We start from the raw sequence: 23,601 nt of genomic DNA on the forward strand, positions 1-23,601 counted from the left end.
GGGGGGGGGGGGGGGGGGGGGGGGGAGGAGGGGTCCGACCAGGAACCGGCATGGAGTAGCAGGCAGCAGGTGAGGCGCGTGGCTTCAGCAGAAAACGTACACCTGACAGATGTGCAGTGGAGTGGGGCCTCTTCCCACCCAGGAAGTAGAGGAGGAAATGCTGCTGGACGTTTTAACGTCCCGAGAAGCTACTCTAGGCACCTGCTGATGCCAAACCTTCAGGGGGGCTGTGTCGTCAGGGTTCATCTTCAGTGTCCACCTCCTACAGAGCCACATAGCGGACAGAGTCCTCTACCCAAGACTGTGCATATCAAGTGGCTGGTATACAGCAAGCACTCACTAACGCTGGTTCCCTTCTCTTCCCCCACCCAGTTTAACCACAGAGCATCCCTGAATGTCTATAATAAATATTCAATAAGTAAATGGCTGTCTCAATAAATATTGGATGTCTCAATAAACATTCAACATTCATTGAGCATCGACTGTGTGCTGGCACTGAGCTGATGAGATGAATCAGGTGGGAGTGGAGGGAACACACACACAGAGGGAAACTTACAGGGTCATATGGTAAGAGGAACAACGACATCAGACTCTAACTGGGAAGGACCGTGGAAGATGTTACTGTATATGTGGTCTCTGTGCATGGGGTCTTGATGAATGTGTAGGAGTTCATCAGGAAGTCTGGGCCCACCCCAGCCCCTCCCCCCCATTTTGTTTGGCTTTCACTGTATTCTAGAACTCTTTGGAATTAGTTCCCAACAGTTTTATATTGGGAGATCTTACACTAAAGTTTGGGTCCTGGGCTTCCTTTCGGAAAGAATATTGGAAGATTGGGTCATATTGGGTCCACATGGTAACACTGGGCTGGTCCTACGAAGCAGCTATTGCCTTTTACATGTTCTTTCCATGCCTGCTCAGCCCCTATCCCTTTTTCCTTCCATGCCTGGACCCCATAGGCACTGGCGGCCCAGGCCATGGACCCACATCTCAGGCTCACCCCCTCCGGACACAGCAGGTTCCCACTCACCCCCATGGGCTGTGAGCACCCAAGACACCGAAGGCCTTCCTCAGACCTGGGTTCTTTTTCTCTGGAGGAGGTACGGCTCTTTAATCAGGGTAGCAACCTGATGCCTTAGAGCTTGGGGGATTCCCAGACAGGTTTGCAAAAAAAGTCCTGACTTCTGGGACCATTGCCTGGAAATGCAGAAGAGGGAAAGCTTGGGGCTCCAGCTTTTCTTGGAAGCCAGCAGGCACTAATGCAGGGAGAGAGACTGAAAAGGCTCTTTCCGACATGGAAATCAGGCCCATCGGCAGTGGGTTTTCTAGGCTTACTCCATGAGGGACCACAGAGGTGGCTGGGGTTATCAAGGACTGTCCGCTAGTCCCAGGAGGCACTTTGGGCACAGAGGGAGATGCCCTGAGGCCCCAGGTGCTCTCCAGGGAGGCCCCAGAGGCCCGCTGAGAAGCAGAGGGACCAGAGTGGCCTATGGGAGGCAACATCATCCACCTGAGGCCTGGCCGCCTGGGCCCACTCTCTCCAGCCTGGGCACATCAAGGCCACAGAGCTCCCGCAGCCCCTTGAACACACTTCTGAATAGCCTCTGGCCCAGCAAAGGGGAGTGACTGTGCCCTGGTCACCCCCAGTAACTCCTAAGCACACATTCAGCCAGAGAACCTGGCTTCACACGCCAGCCATCAGGCCCCGTCTGCTTTCCCTGCACACTTAAACAACAAACACACACTTATTAAGATATCAGAATTTGTAAGGCAGAGACGTCAAGTAAGTAACTATTAACGTCAGTTTTCTTACTGATTTTACATGAAGCCCTTTAGACTGGGAGCCCATCAAATCATTTTCTTAGGGGTTTCTGTGTCTACCTGTGAAAGGCAGGAAGCCTCCAGTGAAAACATGAGGAGCTGGATGAGTGAGAAAACACGCTGAGTGAAGAAGCCGGTCAGGACCACATGTCCCACAACCCCGTTTCCCTGAAATGTCTGTAACAGGCAAATCCGTAGAGACAGAAAATAGATTCGTGGTGGCGGGGGCTGCGGGAGGCAGAGATGGGTAGTGGCTACTTGTGGGTACGGCGTTTCTTTTTGGGGTGATGGAAATGTTCTAGATAGTGGTGTTGGTTGTACGATGGAGTGAATATACTAAAACCGTCACACTGTATACTTTAAATAGTTGAATTATGTCTCAATAACTATGTTATAAAAATACATCAGGAGCTTTGTCTATTGGTGATCACAGTGAAATGACAGTGACATAGCTCAGAAAGGATTGCATGAATCAAGGGGCAGAACTGGAGTAATCAAGGCATTGATGAGAACGGACTCCTCCCCAGTTCTGGATCCCCCCATAGCTCCCATCTCCTCTTACCAATCTTGTGCCAGGACTAGCCCACCACCCAAGCTGCACCTGCTCATTCTCCAGTCTATCTGGAGTGGCCTACCCCACATTCCACCCCAGACATCCTACCCATTCCATAAGACTCGTCTCAATGACTTGAAGACCTGCACTGCTCTCGCTTCCTACTGTGCCCTCCTCCGATCCCATGGCCCTCTGTCCCAGCCACACTATTTGATCTACTGAACCAAGTCAAGCTCCTCCCCCTCACTTATCAGGTAGGAAACTGAGCACCGAAGTGATGCATGAGCCCCAGATCACACAGCAGCAGGTAGAAAGCCACCACACCCTGCAGCTTCCCTGTTTGAGTGACAAGCATCTTGAACTCCACCCAGCTCCAATGGAGGCAGTCAAACCCAGCAAAGGCGCCCTGAGTTTGGGAACAGACTCTGCAAAACAGCTCAGTGGGTTAGTTATAACTGCTACCTGACTTTACTCCTCCATTTATGTCCCCCCCCCCCCCAGTGCCAGCAAGAGAAACTGAAACAGACAGGCAAGGAGGTGTGACATGTCCCTGTCCTCGTTGCTAAATAGATCTGGAGCAGGGCTGGGGTGGCATCCTCAGGACCTGGGTTTGGACCAAGCCCCGCCTGCCCAGGAGGAGACAGGCCTGAGCTCTCGTGGGGCACAGGAGGCTGGAAGGGTACACCAGGGGAGGAGGGGGGTAACTGCGCCAAGCTTCAGCTAGTGGCTGTTTTTGGCATCTGCCTCATCCTCTTCATCCCACTGCCATGGATTTGGTCCAGCCCTCACCCTTCTTGCCTGGATTACTGCAAAGGGCCCCCGACAGCCATGTTCTGCCATCAGCTCCCTCCTTGTTCAAACCGTCCTCCATAAACTCGGAGCTCATCCCATTACTCCCCTGCTGAACCCACTGCTCAGAACTCTGTGTTTGGCATTCCGGACACCGTAGACGACAGCTGCTGTCTCTGCCTGCCCTGTATCTGTTTCCGTATTTCCCAGGGCTGAGTCCTGGCAGTTCTCCTCTGGAGAAACTCCCCTAGCCCCACTTCCAGCACATGTGGCATGGACGGTCACCACGAGAGGTAGCCATGTGACTACCATGCAAATTCTAGACCTCAGGCCACAATGAGTGGTTTGGTGATAGGCCGAGGAGAGGGTTGCCTGAGACTTGCTGGGAATTTGGGGAAAAGGCAACTTTTTTTCACAGGGTTTGCCAAGCTGATAGAGTACCAGGGGCCACTATATGGCAAGAGCCTGCCTGAGAAAACACCACAGAGGAAAGCAAAGCTGAGACATCTGGTAGCATCATTTGGGCACCTGGAACCACCTATACCTGAAGCCATCCTTAACTCAAAGCTTTTAGCTATACAACCAAAAATTCCTCCTCTTTTAAATCCTTAAACCATTTTAATTTAGGCTCCTGTCACTTTGGGCCAAAAACAAGCCCTAACCTCTCCCTTTGAAGACTTCTTTCCCTTACCTCCCTAACTGTATCCCAGGTTCTTGTCCTTCAGAGAACCTAGAAGTATCTAGCCTGAAAGATACCTAATGACTGTGCTGGCAGTTGGGCCAACCTGATGGTGAGCTCATCCGTCTTACCTCCCCGACCTGTAATCCAGGAAACTAGCACAGTGCCTGCAAACCAAAATGGTCAATAAATATTTGCTGGAAGAAAGAGTAAGCTCCGAGCTTTTCCCTAAGAGTCCACTACGCTTTTCTGAAGCAGCATATCCATCGTCTTCACTTACCTATCAAAATCTTAGCATTGTAAACACTGACATCCAGCCGGAGGGACAGCTCTTCCATGAATGTGCACGCCACCCCCATCAGGATTAACTGTCCTATCTCTGTGTTGCTGGCACCCCCCCGGGGGGGCACATCTATGGGGGAGACACGTCTGGCACCCGTGTTGCAGCCCTGGGCCCATCTGGATTTTCGCTGCAGCTGTGGTGCAGTCCCACCCATGCGGACAGGGCCCCGCCTCAAGCACACACTGTATGTCTTCCCACTCCTGTCATGAGATCGGCTCTGTAAGTTCTGCCCAGGAATGTCAGGGAGATAACACCCCCGGGGGCCACCCTTAGCTAACTGGGAGCAGATGCATGGAATGTTCCAAGCCTTTCTCCTCCAGAAAGACGGTTCTGGGACATGGTCTGTGTGCTTCTCAGAGGTCCCAGCAGGACTGAGCTCCCACTGCAGCCTCAGTAACACACACTCAAATTCACTTTTCCTTCTTCCCTGTCTCACACCTCTCATCTTTGGGATCACCTCCCACATAAACCTCCTGCCCATTTTCCTTTTCTTAAGCTCTGCTTTGAGGGAACCCAGACGAAGACAATCTCTTACCACTAAGACGATCCCCTCCCACCTGAAGTGTGACGCCACTTGGAGGCGTCCAAGTCTGTCCCCCGCACTGGGTTGTAAGCTCTTTGAAACTCCATAGTACTCAGCACAGTACTCTCAGGTAGAAGACCAAACTCCACTCTGTGGCCTATGTGGCCCGCAGGACTGGCCCCTACCTATCTCTCTGACCTCACTCAGACCTTCCTCCCCCTCACACTGCATACCAGCCACCCTTGCCTTCTTATTCTTCCTTGATTGCATTGCAGTTCCTCCTGCCACAGGGCCTTTGCATGTGCGACTCCCCTGCCTGGAACTCACTCTCTGTTCACTTGTTTACTCTCATTCTTTTAGTCACCTCCTTAGAAAACCTTTTTTGACTCCTCCAAACGATTGTGGTAATAATAACAATAGCTAACACTTTAAATGAACTAACTCATTTAATTCTCATAATAATCTAGAGCTAAGTACTGTTATTATTCCCGTTTTAGACTTGAGGAAGCTGAGCCACAGAAAGCCTAAATAATTTATCCAAGTTCATGGAGGTAGTAACAGGTTAGATCTGAATGGAGGCAGACCAGCTCTAGCATCCACACAGTTAGCTACACACCACAGCTCCTCCCATATTCCTCCCACTTCCCTCAAGTATAATGGGGAAAACAAGGCAGCTTTGCCCACCTCGAGCCAGCTCATAGACCTACCTTCCCATTTGCTTTAGTGGCTGGCTTTCCACTTACCTCGGGCTCCTCCTCTCCATTCTGGCTGAGTTCGCCCTGCAGCCTCTCTCGCAGCTTCCCGAGCTCTGCCCGCAGGCTGCCCATCTCCTGTTCCTTGGTTTGCAGATCTGCCTCTAGTTCTACCTTCTGTTCGATCAGGGCCTTCCCCTGGGCCTCCACCACTGTGACACGGTGCCGGAGGTCGTGGTTGATCTTCATCAGCCGGGTCTGCTGCTGCTGCAGCTGGAGAAAGAGGAGGGCCATTTATGGTGCTGCCACATACAGTAGCTCATGTTGTGCACTGCACAAGGGCAAATTCTCTACAGGCGTGCCATCATACTGGAGACATCCTGACTCGTTTGAATATGAAGTTTGTTCGTATTCTTACAACTGTTGATGCCAGAGATGGGCAATTTGTATATTTACTATGATAATTTCATGACAGATGGATGATAAGCGTTTTGTCAGTATATCATGATGATTTCCCAACAGATGGAAGTAACATGCCTTCAGAAAGGGGTGTCTTTTTCTAATTCAGGTGGAGACACCGTATGGGCTCCTGGAGCAGCCTGGACCATGCTGGCCTGCTTGCAGAGGGGCATGAAGAGGGTGGGCTGGAGGAAGCCTCACGGTCAGAACAAAGCCTGGCTGGGCCTCGGCACCTCCCCAGGGCGTGGGAGCAGTAGGTCACTGGGCAGTGCCATGTTCCCTCTTGCTGTTACAACGCAGACTCGGCTGGGGGTCCTCCCCACAGCTGTGGCTTCAGCGTCCGAGCTGCCAGCCCTTGGGCAGGACCCCCCCACCCCACAGAGCCCACAGCATGAGCGCAAGGGAGAGAAGGGGAGCCACTTGTGGGGAAGATGCAGTCTCCCGTCATATCTGCCGGCCAGGAGGGTGGACATGGGGTGGGGGCTCGTCACTTACAGCCTCCACATCCTCGTTCTTCAGACCGAGCTCCCTGTCCTTGGCGCGAATCTCGTCGCGCTGTCTGTCCACCACCTCCTTCAACTTCTTCATCACTTGCCGCTCGCGCTCCGACATGCCTGGGGCGGGGTGGGCGAGACCAGCAGGTGAGCCCCCCACCTCCCCTACGGAGACGCAGCTGGCCCCGGGCCTTTTCCGCGCCCCGTTCCTGGAGCCGGCACCTGCTTCCTGTCCCTGGGTCCCTGCGAGCTCATCCCCACCTCAGGGCACCGGGCCGGCACTTCCCTTCCTTCCAGGGTCCCCTGGGGCTGGCTCCCCTCAAAGTTTAGGCCACAGCGCAACTGTCCCCTCTGCACAGAGGCCCTTCCTTCCCTGCCCCCCTAAACGAACCCCCCACTGTGTCTACTACCTTCACCGCACTTTTTACAATTACCATCTCATATCACAGGTCTTATCATCTAACAAAAGATGACTCAGAGCAGAGGCTTTGAGCGCACACGCCGGCTCTCCCATTTATGGTCTGCGCGGCTTTGGACCAGCCTCTCTGTGTCTCAGTTTCCACATCTACAAAATGGGAATAACGGTACCTACTCCATACTGCTGTTGTGAGGATTAATTTAGTGAATACACAGGAAGCATATGGAAGATGATGCTTGGCACACAGCCAAGGAGTGGTGTCTGTTACTTATTTGTTCATCCTGCCCTGGCGCCCAAGTATAGTGTCGGGCCCAGGAGGCAGGGCCTTGTCCTATTCACTGTGTACTGCCTTGGCTAGCACAGTGCCAGGCACACAGTAGGTGCTTGCTAAGTGATCTGGTGAGTTAATGAACTGTGCTAGTTTCATGTGGCTGCTGTAAGAAATGACCAAATCTGATAGCTTAAAACATCAGAAATATGTTTTCTCATAGTTCTGGAAGCCAGAAGTTTAAAATTAGTCCAAAGTCAAGATGTGGTCAGAGCTGTGCTCCTGCCAGAGGTTTTAGGGGAGAATGAGTCCCTTCCCTCTTCCAGCTTCTGGTGGCTGCTAGCGTTCCTTGGCTTGCGTCCTCATCACTCCAGTCCCTGCCTTCATGGTCCCATGACCTCCTTCTCTTCTGTCTGTCAGACGTCTCTGTGCCCCCTTCTTATAAGGACACTTTGATCGCACTTAGGACCCGAATAATTCAGGATAACCTCCGCATCTCAAGATCTTAACCGACAGAGCCACCCAGGCGCCCCCATCTCAAGATCTTAAATGAAATCACGACCGTAAAGATTTTACCATATAAAATAACATCCACAGGTTTCAGGGATTAGGGCCTGCTCTTTTGGGGGACCATTATTTGGCCTCCTCCAGGCACTGGGGCAGACAGCTAATCTTTGCTTCCCAGGAGCAGTGGTGGTCAGGCTCAACCACAGACCAGCTTGGTCCTCCTGTGTTCGGGGGCCTGTGGCCAGATGTACCAGGCGTCTGAGAAGAGTAGCCATGTGAGTGACTCCCCAGCTATTCTCCCGACGGAACTCCCTCCTCCAAGTTGCTCCATCCCATCCGAATCTTTCCCCTCTCCTGTCCTGGATATTCCCAAGCTGGAGGTCACCACCAAGAACAAGCATTTGTGTGTCTAGAACGGTGTGTGATGCTGCTGGGGCCATAAACCCAGATAAGACGTGAGTCCTGCCCTTGAAGAGTCTGAGGTTTTATGTGACAGGCACAGACGTGGATGTCCCGGAGGGTGGCCATCCCGCCCCAACCGTCTGTATGCTAGGGCTTCCCACGTGGGAGACGCTCCAGCCTGATGGACAAGGGACCCAGACACGCACATTCCTAACATGCAACTCACTCCCAATAAGTCCACAAAGAACAAGCTGCTTTATATCCTTGACCCTATTTCAGTGTCGTTTCCAGCCACTGGGAATGGGTATTATTACTGTTGGTTTTTAACATCAGTCCCATCTTACAGACACAGAAAACTGAGGCCCAGAGACAGACTTGTCACTAGGGTCATGATGGTCAATAAATGAAACACCACTTTGCTCTCAGTGACTGACAGACATCAGACAGAGATGGTGTCGTTACAGACCATGATAAGTGACACGGCAGATGCAATGGGCCCTGACAGCATCACAAGGGGACCCACGGTAGACTGTGGGAGCAGAAAGTCCTCTTGTAAGAGCCATTTATGCTGAGACCTGAAAGACCAAAGGGCAGCTGGGTGACAAGGACAAGTACTACAGGCAAGCACCAGCAGGTACAAAGGCCCTGGGGGAAGACACTGCGGGTCTGGAGAGCTGAAGGGCAACACTGGGGGGCCAAAGCTTGTGGCCAAAGCACAGTGGGCAAGGGGCAGCAGGAGCCTGAGCTGCGAACAAGCCTAGACCACCTGGGGCCTCGAAGGCCAAGAAGGAGGTTGGATTTTCACCAAAAGGGGCAGTAAGAGCCTCAACATCTTGTGGGGCCTGCACACAGCAAAAGGAGGGGCAGGCCAAGGAGACCAGGGAGGGGGAGCCAGAGAAGAAAGGTTGCCGGAGCAGGTGTGCACTATGCAAATGAGACAGGCCAGAGGGAAAGGAATTATGATGAAGACCCTGGCGGCCGAGTGACCAGGAGGCTCCGGAGAGTGACAGAAAGATGAGCTGACCGTCTAGGCTCCAACACGGCACGTAACTTCTGGCTTCCGAAGCACCTTCTTCGTGTGTGCATCTCCGTGTTTTCAACCTTCCTTCCTCTCCAACAAAGCTGTGCATACAAAGTGCGGGAGGAAATCACACGAGCCCATGAAACAGACTCCTTTCCTACAGGCGGGCCTGGGACCGAGACCACCACTCAGCTTCCTCCTTGACCTGCCGGGGCATCCTAAGCGATGTGGCTGAGAGATGCAGAGACGCCAGGCCGGGCTGGGGTGGGGAGGGGAGGCAGGGATGGAAAGAAGGGGCAGGAATCCCGACCAGAACGGCCAGGACGAACGGAAAGTCCTGAGTGCTCAGTGCCAGGAAGAGGGTGGGGGTGCAGGAACGCATGTGCATCGCTGCTCGGAGCTGCTCTGGAACACGGGCGTTACCTACCAAAGCCGACACACGTACTCTACGCACCAGCAGCCACACCCCGGGTATATCCCAGACAGCTGGAGATGGCTCCATGAACGGCAGCACAGCCAGACGCGATGAGACTAAGTAGAAGACTGAGACACACCGGTAAGTGAAGAAGGAAAGTGACAATCTGTACGGCACGAGACGTGTACAAAAACGCTCACTAGCACGCAGTGGAATATGACAGAGTGGAGAAGAACAATCCAGGAGCTCCGCTTGGAGCTCACAAAGTTGGTGACTTCTCCAGCTCTCCTCCTCCTTGGTGCGGCGTCAGCCGAGGGGCACCAGGGCTCCCTGTACCTCTGGTGGGGTATTGCAAGGCCACCTGGGGGTCCTGGGGACTGGGCGCGTACCCCGGCTAACATCCCTCAGCCACTGCTGCAAGGCAGGGCCTGGGCTCTCTCGGTGGGACGAGAGGACACCACGAATGTCTCCCGAAAAGGCGTTCCTCAAGCACACTGCACGAGCACATGTGTGTGCACGTATGTGTGCATGCGTGCTGGGGCTGAAATCAGGTGGCGGCAGACTCTGAAAAAGCCACAAACACATTTGCTGTTTGCTCTCTGAGCACCTGTCCCGCTACAGGCTTGGGGCCAGGGCGTCAAGGGCCGAGCTCATTTAATCCTTGGTGGTGGTGGCTGGGCGGTGGACAGACTGGGCTCCTGGAGAAATCGGGCAGGAAGAACGGTGTGGGGGATGGGGGAGTGTGGATCCAGAGAAAAGAAACCTGGACCCGGAACCCAGCTACCTCACGCACCTTGGGGGTGCCCCTGGCTTTAACCCAAGGCTGGGGAACAAAGTGACCAAGAGCTTGGGGTCTGAAGCCAGATTTCCTGGACTCGTTCCCTGCTTTGCCGTTTATCTGCTGTAGACCTTGGGCCTGTTTTCTCACTTGCAAGGCGGGACCATGGGCAGCCCCCACCTGGGGTGGGGACGGGGGGCTCTTGTGAGGTGAGAGGGTTAATCTTTGTGAAGCGCTCACAACAGGCCTCGGCGTCGGCTGCCATGTTATCCACAAAATGGAAGTGCTCATTTTCCCCGTTCCAAAGGTTGCTGCTCAGATCAAGTCCAAGAGTCATCACAAAAGTGCCGGAGAAGTCAAAAGAAGGGGAGACGTTTTTAACAGACCCACAGACCTTGTTAAAAGCTAGAAGACTTCTGAGCAAAGTAGCCACCTGGCAATTCAGGATTCTTAGATCTAGATTTAAAGGTGCATTTGAATGGTACTGGCACAAAAACAGACACACAGATCAATGGAACAGAATACAGACTCCAGAAATGGACCCTCGACTCTACGGTCAACTAATCTTTGACAAAGCAGGAAAAAACATCCAGTGGAAAAAAACAGTCTCTTCAATAAATGGTGCTGGGGAAATTGGACAGCTATATAAAGAAGAATGACACTTGACCACTCTCTCACACCATACACAAAGATAAACTCCAAATGGATGAAAGACCTCGATGTGAGACAGGAATCCATCAAAATCCTAGAGGAGAACATAGGCAGTAACCTCTTCGACATCAGCCACAGCAACTTCTTTCATGACACATCTCCAAAGGCAAGGGAAACAAAAGCAAAAATGAACTTTTGGGACTTCATCAAGATAAAAAGCTTCTGCACAGCAAAGGAAACAGTCAACAAAACAAAGAGGCAACCCATGGAATGGGAGAAGATATTTGCAAATGACACTACAGATAAAAGGCTAGTATCCAAGATCTATAAAGAACTTCTCAAACTCGACACCCAAGAAACAAATACTCAAATCAAAAAATGGGCAGAAGATATGAACAGACACTTTTTAGTGAAGACATATGAATGGCTAACAGACACATGAAAAAATGTTCAACATCATTAGCCATTCAGGGAAATTCAAATCAAAATCACAGTGAGATACCACCTTACGCCAGTTAAAATGGCAAAAATTGACAAGGCAAGAAACAACAAATGTGGGAGAGGATGTGGAGAAAGGGGAACCCTCTTACACTGTTGGTGGGCATTCAAGTTGGTACAGCCACTTTGGAAACCAGTGTGGAGGTCCCTCAAAAAGTTAAAAATAGAGCTACCCTGGGGCACCTGGGTGGCGTAGTCCTTAAGCGTCTGCCTTCGGCTCAGGGTGTGATCCCGGCGTTATGGGATCGAGCCCCACATCAGGCTCCTCCGCTAGGAGCCTGCTTCTTCCTCTCCCACTCCCCCTGCTTGTGTTCTCTCTCTCGCTGGCTGTCTCTAACTGTTCAAAAAAAAAAAAAAAAAATAGAGCTACCCTATGACCCAGCAATTGCACTACTGGGTATTTACCCCAAAGATACAGATGTAGTGAAGAGAAGGGCCATATGCACCCCAATGTTCATAGCAGCATTGTCCACAATAGCCAAACTGTGGAAGGAGCCGAGATGCCTTTCAACAGACGAATGGATAAAGAAGATGTGGTCCATATATATATACAGTGGAATATTACTCAGCCAACAGAAAGAATGACTACCCAGCATTTGCATTGACATGGATGGGACTGGAGGAGATTACGCTAAGTGAAATAAGTCAAGCAGAGAAAGACAATTATCATATTTTTGGAACATAAGGAATAGCAGGGAGGTCAGTAGGAGAAGAAAGGGGAAAATGAAGGGGGGGTGGTAAACAGAGGGGGAAATGAACCACAAGAGACTATGGACTCCAGGAAACAAACTGAGGGTTTTAGAGGGGAGGAGAGTAGGGGGATGGGCTAGCCCAGTGATGGGTAGTAAGGAGGGCACGTATTGCATGGAGCACTGGGTGTTACACGCAAACAATGAATCATGGAACACTACATCAAAAACTAATGATGTACTGTACGGTGACTAACATATCATAATAAAAAAAAAAAGGTGCATTTGGGCAAGTGCAGGAAGAAACAAGTCCAAGGTTGGTTACAGAAGCAAAGAAATGGTTAAACAGACCAGGACCTTCCTTCCACCCCATGGGACACCACGGATAGCCGGCCAAAAGGCTGAGCTACAACTGTTAAGTCAAAAAGGCAAAAGTCAAAGTCACAGCAGCACTATACGCAACGGCCCAAAGGTAGAAACAGCCTGAATGTTCATTAATGGCTGAACGGATACACCAATTGTGGTCTCTCTACAGGACGGAATATTAACCACCCATACAGAGGAATGCAGGACTGACACCTGCTACGATGTGATTAACCTTGAAAACACAAAGCGAAGTGAGAGAAGCCAGACATAAAAGGCCACACGGTGTATGATTTCATTGACAGGACATGTCCAGAATACAGACAGAGAGCAGACTGGTGGCTGCCGGAGGCTGGGGGAACAGACAGACGGGTGGACTGGGAACTGACCACCAACAGGTGTGGGGTCTCCTTTGGGGGCAATGAAAGTGTATTGGAACCAAACAGAGGTGATGGTTGCCTAACACTGTGAGTAAATTACGTACTAAATGCTGCTGAGCTATATACTTTAATGTGAATTTCACGTCAATTTTTTTAAAAAGGCAACCCAAAGAATACATAATTTTAATTTGTTAAAAAAAAAAAAAGGCAAGTGACAATTCATACAGCACAATCCCTTTCATTTGAAAAACTAAATACATGTTTCCCTGCCGTGTCTGCACTGGAGCAGCTTTGGCTCATAAAAAACCAAAACAGGCATGGAATCTACGTAGATGCATACACAGGGCTAAGTGCCGTGAGAATGAGGCAGAGGGAATTCTCATGTGTTTCTTGAACTGTGTTACAATCTTTCACAACATCAATACATACATTAGGTTTTGTTTTTTAAGACCAAACAACCACCCACCACATACCCACACTGTCCTTGATCGCTAAAGACAAAGATGTCCCGAGAAGACAGAGCCACTGGCTCCAGACCTCGTCAGTGGCCATGTGGGAGCTGCGATGCAGGTGTCCTGACACCAGACCAACGTGCTCTTCACCCCATCAGGACCAGAAAGGTGCCTTCCGTACGGGATGAGGAAGACGAGGATAGCTAACGTTCACTGAGCACCTGCCGCGGGCAGTGACGGGACTGGGTGCTTGTGGGGGGCAGTGCCAGTGCGCAGACGCCCTCGGGTCCCTGTGTCCGCCCGCACCCCTTTTCAGCGTGCCTTTGCCATTGACCAGGCACCGGGGGCCACTAGGCTGGCAGGCTCCAAGGGCAGGAAACTGACTGTCACACTCCAGAGCTCACAGCTGTCCACGGGCTCAGCCCGAGTCCCACCCTGGCTGCATGCTTCCTCCCCCCCTTCCCTGTCCTACTTCCTCGACACCCCAGTGGTCTCCTCTGAGGGTGCTCCCTTCTTAAATCACCTGCACAGGGATCCTCACATTAGAGTCTCCTTCTAGAAGAATCTGATCTGAACTGTCCTTACCTCCTTTTATCCTCGGGTACCTTATGAACCGGGATTCCTGTTGTCCCCATTGTAGAACCAAAGCAGCGTGAGGTAGACAATACGTGGTAGACTCACACCAGGCCACACGGCTGGTTAGTGGCACTACCAGGACTCAAACTCAGGCAGTCTCGGCTGCACAGCACCCGCGCTCTTAGAAACCACTGCCATACTGCCGGCCTCCCGTGGCCCACTCCTGGCAAATGCACTGCGTAGACCAGCACCCCCCCAAACTTAGGCCCACCTGGAACCTCAGAATGGGATCTTGTGTGAAAACAGGGTCTCTGCAGTTAAGATGAGGTCACGCTGCATGAGGCTGGGCCCTCAATCCTAATACTGGTGTCCTCATAAGAGGAAGGAGAGGGAGCTTCAGAACAGACACAGAGGAGGCCACACGACAGTGTGACAGTGGCGAGGCTGGAGGGACACAGCCATAAGCCAAGGAACCCTGGCTGCCACCAGCAGCTGAACGAGGCAGGGCAGGATCCTCCCCTAGAGCCTTTGGACGGAGCACAGCCCTGCGGACACCTTGATTTTGGACTTCTGGCCTCCAGATCTGTGAGCGAGCACATTTCTGTGGCTTTAAGCCCCCCAGTTTGGGGTGCTTTGTTACAGTAGCCCGAGGAACTAATCCAGCCAGCTTATGGAGAAAGGCCCAGTGAGGGAGCACAGCTGGACTTTTACCGAGCTAAAATTCACACCAGTCACTCCTGGCTTCCACGTACGGTTCGACTGGTAGGACAAAATCAACGTCACTGCGCTCAGGGACATCTCGTACTGGACAGCTGTGAGTCTGATGTTGTATTACTGTTTTCTCGACAATCCTGGGAGTCCGGAGTTGCCGCTCCCATGTCACAGGTGAGGAACCGGAGGATGGGAACGGTCGGTCCCCTTCCCCAGGTGGAGCTGGGACTTGAACTCAGGTGCGCCTCACTCCACTGCACGTTCTCCTTACAAAGGGCTGCTCCATCCAGCAGTCTCTGAGAACACATTGCCTCGTGTTTTTCAGTTCTAGGCTTCCCTTCAGAAAGCAGCTATGGCGTCAGTCTTCCTCCTCTCCCAGTGACAGAGTTGTTTGTCCGGAGCCCGAGGATTGTTTCCAGACCCTTGAGCGTTTCCCTACGCCTCCACCTCCCCGGTCCACTGGCTTCGATCCCGGTAATTTATCTCCATGAGCGCTAACCAGTAGTCTTTCTCGCTGCCCTCCAGCGGACAAGATGGATTTCCGAAAACAAGGGACAGAGTTGTGCTTTTTAATCTGGACACTTGAAGGGAGCGGGAGACAGCAGACTGTTGAGGAGGCTCTGAGCGCAGTGCCCCGGGCCCCGTATTGGCCTGTTAATCACTGTTGCACGCGCGGTCGGCTCCCCTAAATAGGCTCTCCCGGCCCAATCACCCCACGCCTCACAACGGCGCCCCTATATCTGCAGTCAGCCCCCAGGCCTTGCCACACGGCTCACGGTGGTGCCTGGCACACAGTCGAACTTCGCGGGCTCCACCTCCCCGAAGGGACCCCTCTGCCCAATGTCTGTTCCTCTCGCAGGTGGAAGAAATGCCTTGTCCTTGCTGTGTTCCCATGGTTTCCCGTGCAAAATAAAAATAACCGTGAAAGGCATGCCTGGCATCTGCCCGGTCTCTCCACTCGGGTGGGGGTTGGTGCTGACTGGAAAGCCCAGGCCTCCCCGAGCTAACCCTTTGGGTGCCAGACCCACGCGAGATGCCAATTAAGTGTGTCTCAGATGGTGCCCATGTGGGCTGTTGCACGGTAAGCCAGCAGGGCTCTGGAGAGCTGAGGCAGAGCTCTCCTGCATGGAATGAGCTGCACGCACAGAGCCCCATGATGGGCACCGGAGCGGCCCCGGGCGTTCAGGGCCACGGCTTACGGCCCCCGGGGCCTCTGTGCTGGTACTGGGGCCGGCAAGGGAGTTCTCCGGTCACCCTCAGGGGCCTCACGGTGCCCTGCAGAAGCGTCCCACACAGAAAGATGGCTGTGGCTTCTTCGATAAGTTCAACGTAGTTCCCATACCACCCAGCAAGTCCACTCACAGGGCTACACCCCAAAGCACCGAAAACACTCGTCTGCACAAGAACTTGGAATGTTCATACCAGCACTATTCACAATGGCCAAACGCTGGAAACAAGCCAAGTGTCCATTGACAGATGAATGGATAAACAAAAAACGTGGCCTGTCCTCACAATGGGCTATCGTTCGGCCATAAAAAGGAATGAACCACTGACACCGGCTACAATGCGGACGCGCCATGAGGACACCACGCTCGGTGAGAGACGCCAGACACGGAAGACCACGTTAGTGGATTCCGAATCTCCGGAGGCGGAGAGTAGATCAGAGGTTGCTTGTGCCTGGGGGAGGGATGGAAGTGGGAGGGATTGGGCAGTGGTAGTTAAAGGGTATGGTGTCTCTTTTGAAGGTGACAAAAACGTTCTAAAATTGCGGGGATGGCTGCACAACTCTGATAATCCCCTAAAAGCCACCAAATGGTAGACTCAAAGTGGGCAAACCGACATCTCTATGAAGCTGTTATAAAACAAGTAACAGCAAATGTTTATCTAGTGCTTACTGAGGGCTAAGCACTTGACATGTATTAACTCATTTAATCCTCGTAATAATATTCACATTTTACAAATGAGGAAATCGATCTATGTAAAGGTCATTAATCTGGCCCCAAGTGCAATCTGGTGGAGCTCAGATTCGGACTCAGGAAATCTGGCCTCTGAGTTCATGGTCTTAACTCCTATGCTCTACTCCCTTCATGTTGTTGTTGTTGTTTTTTAATTAATTAATGTGTTATTTAGAGAGAGGGCACACATGAGTGGAGGGAGGGGCAGAGGGAAAGAAAGAGAATATTAAGCCGACTCCATACCCAGCGCGGAGCCTGACGCGGCCTGATCCCAGGACCCTGAGATCATGACCTGAGCTGAAATCAAGAGTTGGACACTTAACTGACTGAGCCACTGAGCCCTGCCTTACTGTTCTTAAAAGAAAGAAACAGATCTATATGGATAGGGAAATTCTGCAAGATATAAGTGAAAAAAATCAAGGTGCGCTGCGTATCCCATGTGGCATCCTGGACTCGATCCTGGAACGAAAAAGGACATTGACCTAAAATCTGGTGAAATCTAGATAAAGTCTGTGGCTTGGTTAATAGTAACATGCCAATGTGGGTTCCTTGGTTGTGACCCATGACCGTGGCAATGTGAGATGTCACTATTAGGGGATACCGCGAGGGGCATTGTGGGAACTCTACTATCTTTGCAACTTTTCTGTAAATCTAAAATTATTCCAAAATAAAAATATATCTTAAAAAAGGAAAACAAAAACAAAACACCCAACAACCAAGGTGCCGAACAGTCTAGACTATGTTACCATTTGTGAGGAGGCAAAAAAGGATATTCTCCTTCTGCATTTGTGTAAATATGTACATTTGAACGTGCACAGAAAATCTGCAGAAAGAGAGGAAGGGGTTTCCAGGGCAGCCTCTAGGCAGACTGCTTGGGAACAGGAATCAGGAGTGGAAGGGAGACCAAGTTTTTCACCATAAACACTTTTGCATTGTCTGACTAAAAAAAAAAATAATAATAATAACATGAATGCATTTTTTTTTTTACTTTGAAAAATTATTTCTCATTATTTTTTTTTTTTCTAGAAAGTAAAACATTGGAAAAACCGCCATCCGTGTCCTCGAGTCTTGAGGCCGGACACGGGCTGCAGCTGTAGAACTGCAGGCTCAAGGTCTCCTTGACCGGGAACGTTAACCAAGACGCCCAAGCACTTTTCTGCTACTCAGCTTTCCAGCTGTATGCCATTTTTTTGAGGGAAGAAACTCAAATTTCGCTTCTACCTGCATCTAGTTCTGGGGCCCCCGGGCAGGTGTTCCATGTGTGCAACTATCTTCATCTGCTTACGTCCACCTGCTGGAGAAGGTTCATCCCTCCAGGTCGTCTGCCTGCCTTGCGTCTGCCTGGGCTCACTGGGCCAGGAGCTGCGGGGCTGGGGCTGGCCTCTCCTCCCCTCACACGTGGACATGGCTTTACTAATCCACTGGTCGCATTCTAGATATTTACTGGGTTTGTGGATGTGTTTTTCTTTTTATTTCTGTCCACTTTTTGAATTACATTTAAAGTGTACAGTTTGGGGGGTTTTCATATGTTCACGAAGTTGTGGAACCGTCACCACTATGTTCTCATCACCCCCCAAAAGAAACCTCATACCCGTTCGCCATCGCTCCTCCTTCCTGACCTCGTTCCGGCCCCTGGCACCCACTAATCTACTCTCTGTCCGTAGATTTGCCTACTCTGGACATATTTCTCTTCACTTTTGCTTTATAAACTTTGAGGCTAAATTATTAGGCGCACAGAAATTGCAAGTCATATTTTCCTGATGAACCGAACTTTTTATCATTACAGAGTGACCCTGGCCTTAAAGTCTATTTTGTCTTAGATTCATATAAATGTTTGCACAGTACATCTTTTCTCAGCCTTTTACTTTCAACTTTTACGAGAGAGGTCTCTTAGAAACAACATGTGGTTGAATTTTTAAAATCTTTTTTGAAAGTCTTTATCTAGAACTTTTAGTCCATTTACATCTAATATAACCTCCAGCATAACTGGTTTAAATCTCCCATCCTACAATCTACTCCTTTTCTGCTTTGTTATACTTGTTCTGTTTTTTGCCTTCATTCAAGGGACTATGTACATTATGCCATTGCAATACTGCAATATAAGAAATACATATATTTATATACAATAACGTAATATAATTGCATGGAGCACTGGGTGTTATACGCAAATAATGAATCATGGAACACCACATCAAAAACTAAGGATATACTGTGTGGTGACTAACATAATATAATAAAAAATTATTATTAAAAAAAAAAGTACATCCCCAAATCTACATTCAAATAACCACTTTCTACCTCTTTTAAAATCTTCTTCTATATTTCCTGTTTGTGGAATAAAAATTAAGTCTTTATCTAAAAAAAAAAAAGAAAAAGAAAAATATAATTGAATATATATAATGATATATATGAATTGAATATATATAGTATATATGTTTTGGTCCTTGACCTCCGTTCTTGGCACAGAGTTCCTAAAACTCTTGTGATATCCTAATAGACGTGAGAGGAGTGTCTTTTGTTGTCATAACAAGCCCTTTTCCACCATATCTGAGTTTATGATAATGAGAGGACTCGTGGTGGTCCCCCTAGAGAGCTTCAGCTTGGGGTCTGGTTGCCAGAGGAACCAACTGCGTGATTAGTGATTAGAGGGTTAGAACGTTCAGCCCTAACCCTTCACCTCTGGGGAGGGGGGAAGGGGCTGGAGGTGGAGCTAATCACCAACGTCCAATGATTTAATCATTCGTGCCTACATAATGGAACCTCCATCAGTCTCTGGGGTTCAGAGAGCTTCCAGGTTGATGAATAACTACATCCATGTGCACAAAGGGTGCTGCACGCCAACTCCACTGGGACAGAAATTTCTGAGCTTGAAACCCTTCCAGAGACTTCACCCTATGTACCTTTCTTCATCTGGCTGTTCATCTGTATTCTTTATAATATCCTTTGTATCCTTCCTAAGCCAGTAATAGTGTTTCTCTGAGTTTTATGAGCCATTCCAGAAAGTATTGAGCTTGTTGCTGTGGGGGAGGGGGAGCTAGAGGGGGATTGTGGGAACCTCTGACTTTATAGCCAAGTTAGACAGAAGTGAGTATCCTGGGGACCCGTGACCTGCCAACTGACACCTGAAGTCAGGACAGTCTCATCGGACTGATCCCTTAACCTGTGGAGTCTGATGTTAACTCCGGGGCGGACGGTGTCATAACTGAATTAAATTATTGGTGGCTGGAGAGTTGGGAAACTGGTTGGTGTTGGGGGAGAAAAACCCCACACAGTTGGTATCAGAGTGTTAGTAAGTAGAAAATAGTTTTCCTTAGCCGAGCTCTTCTGCCATCGTGGAAGGGAGATTCGGGCCCTAGCATGTGCCTCTAGCCTCCAGCCCGGCAGTCCAGAGAGATTCAGGCCCTAGCATGTGCCTCTAGCCTCCAGCCTGGTGGTCCAGAGTGCCGGGCAGACAGCAAGCCCTTCAGTGATAAATGCGTTTACAAAGGGTCAATGAATGAGCAGTGTTCTGTCTGGAATCATTAGCACTTGGGCACTTGACTATCACAGTGGCCCATCTGGCGGTCCCAGATCAAGGGGTCCCAGAGAGATAACAAGCCTTCCTTCAGGGGACTGATGTCAGCCGACCTGAGCTCCAATCCTGACTTCGCCGCTAACTTGCTTGTGACCCTGGGCACCTCACTGTGCCTCCCTCAGCCTCATTTTTCTCATCTGTTCAATAAGGAGGCTGGACTAGATAACCAAAACCTCAGTAATAGTGGCTAACACTTGCTGCGTGTGTGTACCAGGTACTATCTAAGCCATGTGCGGAGAGTAATTCATCGAATCCTTACCACAACCCTATGAGTGACATACGGTTATTTCTCCCATTTTTACCTGGGGAGCAACTTAGGCGCACAAAGGTCAAGTGACTTGATCAAGGTCACTTAGGAGGAGGTAAGTATTGGGTTAGGATCCACTCCTGGGCAGCCTGGCTCTGCAGCCAATGCTTACAACCACTAAGACTTTTGCACCCCTTGCACAGATCACATGCCAACAAAGGAAACCCAAGGAAAACAGAATTCCAGCACCTGGATCAAAATTTCCTCTTTTCTCGGTCCCTACAGTCCTTATCAGTGTGCTACTTTAGTCTCACAGAGGTGTAACTATGGTTCTGAACTTTAGCCCCCATGCAAGCCCATCTCTCATCCCATCCAGTGGGAGGAGGGGGCTTGTGTGGAACCCCCAGGGAGTTTCTTCAAACAGAAGAGAGAGGTCTCAGATTCCCAGGGCAACGGGTAGCTTCTGATTGGGAAGGCAGCTGTGGGGGACAACAGAGTTGATGCAGCCCACGGGGCCCAGACCAAATCCCATGTCTATCTTTCCTTCCCCAAAACCAGCAGAGGGCCTGGAGTGAATGTTCTAGATAACTCTTTGCAGGATGAATGACAGTTCGGGGGCTCCAGTGCCATTCTGATCTGGTTTACTATCCTGGGTTGCTCATTGTTCAATGCATGCCCCTGGCAGGAGTCCAAATCTCTTTCCAGCACACTTAGGATAAAATCCAAACCTTGGTCTCTAAGCGGTATGTGATCTGACCCCTGCTGACCCTTTTGACCTCATCTTTAACCACCTTTGGCCTCGAACATCTTCTGTTACACTGGCCTTCCCGGCTTCCTATAAAACTCATGCCCCAGGGCCTTTGAACTTGCTTCTCTCCCAAGATACGTGCATGGTTCACTCCACCACTTCATTAGGGCTCACATGTCACCTTGTCAGAGAGGCCTTCCTTGATCGCTGTATCTAATGAAGCCCCCCCCACCAAACCACCTCCATCATATCCCCCAGTTCGGGTTCTTCCAGAGCACTGGTCACCATCTGGAACCGTGCCATCTACTTGTTTACTACCCATCGTCTAGCCCCTCCACGCTAGAACCTAAGCTTCACAAGGGCCAGGGCCTTGTCTTGTCCACTGTGTACCCCCCGTGCCGACAGTCACCGTGGGAGCAGCCTTCTCCTGACCTTCCCTTACCTTCGTGCTTCTGGAACTCCTCCTCGGAGAAGCTGGAATCTTTGTGCGAGAGGTTGGTCATCAGCTGCTTGTTCTCCTCCTGCAGCTGGGCGATCTGAGAAAGGAGGTCCTGTGCCTCCCCCCGCCACACGTCCTCCACCAGCTCCAGCTCCTGTGAAGGTGATGCGCCGGAGGGGGTCACAGCCTGCCTAGGGCAGCCGCCTCACCCCCCGACCCTCGGGAGTGGCTTGGGCCTGCCTGGGCTTTGGGTGCGTTCCTGTCCCCAAGAGGGTGGGTGCACCGAGAACAGGGCCAGCACTAGTCCATGCAGCAACTCTGCAAGAAATAGGAGGTGCCCCTCGTCCGGGCAAGGCCTGCATTTGTGCTTCAGGACCCGACCAGGTTAGAACGGCCTCAAGAGCCGCAACTGTACCTTGTAACTATCTAGACAGAGAGAGCGCGCGATGAGCAGCCCTGCACCATGGGGCCCCGACATTCCCAGCCTCTTTGGGGAAGTCACAGCCCTGATCGGTGGACAGACCCTGAGTCAGGACCCACTGTCCCCAAGGGAGAAAGAGGCTGCAAAGACCCTGGGGATGCCACCTGCCCCCAGTACTCTTGTATGTCTGATACTGGCATCTCTTCAAGGGGTCTTGGGCAACCAATTCACTTTACAACTCTGAGCCTCAGTTTCCCCTAGTGGGGGAGCCATAATATAAAGACTCACAGGGCTGATGCGAGGACTAAGATCAGTCTATTGAAATCATTTTGTGGATGGCTGTAATCAAAGAAACAGAATACTGACGAGGATATGAAAAAGTTGGAACCCTCAGGCCTTGGTGGTGAGTGTGTACAATGGTACAGCCACCATGGGAAACCGTCTGGCAACCCCTTAAAAGGTTAAACAGTTACCACATGACCAGCAAGTCCAATCCAAGGATCTGCCCAAGAGAAACAAAAACACAGTATCCACACCAAAATCTGCATGTGAATGTTCACAGCAGCCTTATGCACAAGAGCCAACATGCAGAAACCACCCAGAGGTCCGTCAGTTGATGAACAACATGGATCCGCTGTGAAAACACGATGCCCAGTGAAAGGAGTCAGGCCACACCGTGTATGACCCCACTGAAGGGACATACCCAGAACGGGTAAATCCACAGACTCGGAAAGCAGACGGGCGCTTGTCTAGGGCCGGAGGGTTGGTGGGGAATGAGGAGTGACTGCTCATTGAGCATGGGTCTTCTTTCCAAAGTAATGAAAATGTCTAAAATTGATTCAGGGGGCGCCTGGGTGGCTCAGTTGGCGAAGCATCTGCCTTCAGCTCAGGTCATGATCCCTGGGTCCCAGGATCGAGCTCCGCTGAGCAGGGAGTCTGCTTCTCCTTCTCCCCCTGCTCATGCTCTCTCTCACTCTCTCTCAAATAAATAAGTAAAATCTTAAAAAAAAAAAAAAAAATGATTCTGGTGGAAGTTACACAACTCTGTTGAACAGACCAAAACCCACTGAATTAGACACTTTAAATGGGTGAACTATATGGTATGCGAATTATAGTCAATAAAGCTGTTACCAGGAAAAGGGGGGGGGAGTCTTTTGTAAAACCAGTAACTAAACATAGCACAATCGCCGTTGGGAGACACAGTGCTGGTTTAAAAAGCAAAGATATTGGAGCCTGTTGACCCAAGTTTGAATCTTGTCTCTGCCACTTACTAGCTGATCCAGAAGTTATTCAATCTCTGGGTGCCTTGGAAATGTGGAAAACAGTGTGATATCTACCTCCGAGGGCTGTCATGAGGCTTATGTCAATGTCTGGAATAGTGCCCAGCACCCAGAAAATGCTCAAGATGTGTTTGCTGGTTTCTACTCCTCCCACAGCCTGTCACAAGCCGGCCCAGGTGGCCGGATAAACACGGCCTCCGTTCATCTTTTAAATACATTCCTAAATCCCCATCTCCTTTGTCAGGAAGCCTGCTGCAGCGGGGAAATGAGAGGTAATAACTAAGTATTCGCACAGCTGGTTCAAGGTCACCAGGCGAGGTGAAGGACAGGACCAGAGAGTGGAATGATGGAGTGGGCATGTGGCCTTCCCATGGGCAGGTGTGGCCTGGAAGCAGAGGCAGGCTCTCCCACGCTCTTCCTCTCTGCTCCCACCTGGCTGAGCACAGAGGGCCCCGGGG

The 23,601-nt window shown here is 50.7% G+C and overlaps 1 protein-coding gene across 1 annotated transcript in view; it reads right to left on the minus strand.

Moving 5' to 3' along the window:
* Window positions 1-23,601, minus strand: part of RILPL1 (Rab interacting lysosomal protein like 1) — a 42,565-nt gene that overhangs the window by 13,617 nt on the left and 5,347 nt on the right. Inside the window, exons 2-4 of the mRNA XM_008688966.2 lie at window positions 21,446-21,596; window positions 6,352-6,470; window positions 5,449-5,670 (exon numbers count right to left, since the gene is read on the minus strand). Coding sequence (XP_008687188.2) covers window positions 5,449-5,670; window positions 6,352-6,470; window positions 21,446-21,596 — 492 coding nt within the window. The remainder of the gene's footprint in view (window positions 1-5,448; window positions 5,671-6,351; window positions 6,471-21,445; window positions 21,597-23,601) is intronic.

This window comes from Ursus maritimus, unplaced genomic scaffold (genome assembly GCF_017311325.1).
Source record: "Ursus maritimus isolate PB19 unplaced genomic scaffold, ASM1731132v1 scaffold_33, whole genome shotgun sequence".
NCBI classification, from domain to species: Eukaryota; Metazoa; Chordata; class Mammalia; order Carnivora; family Ursidae; genus Ursus; species Ursus maritimus.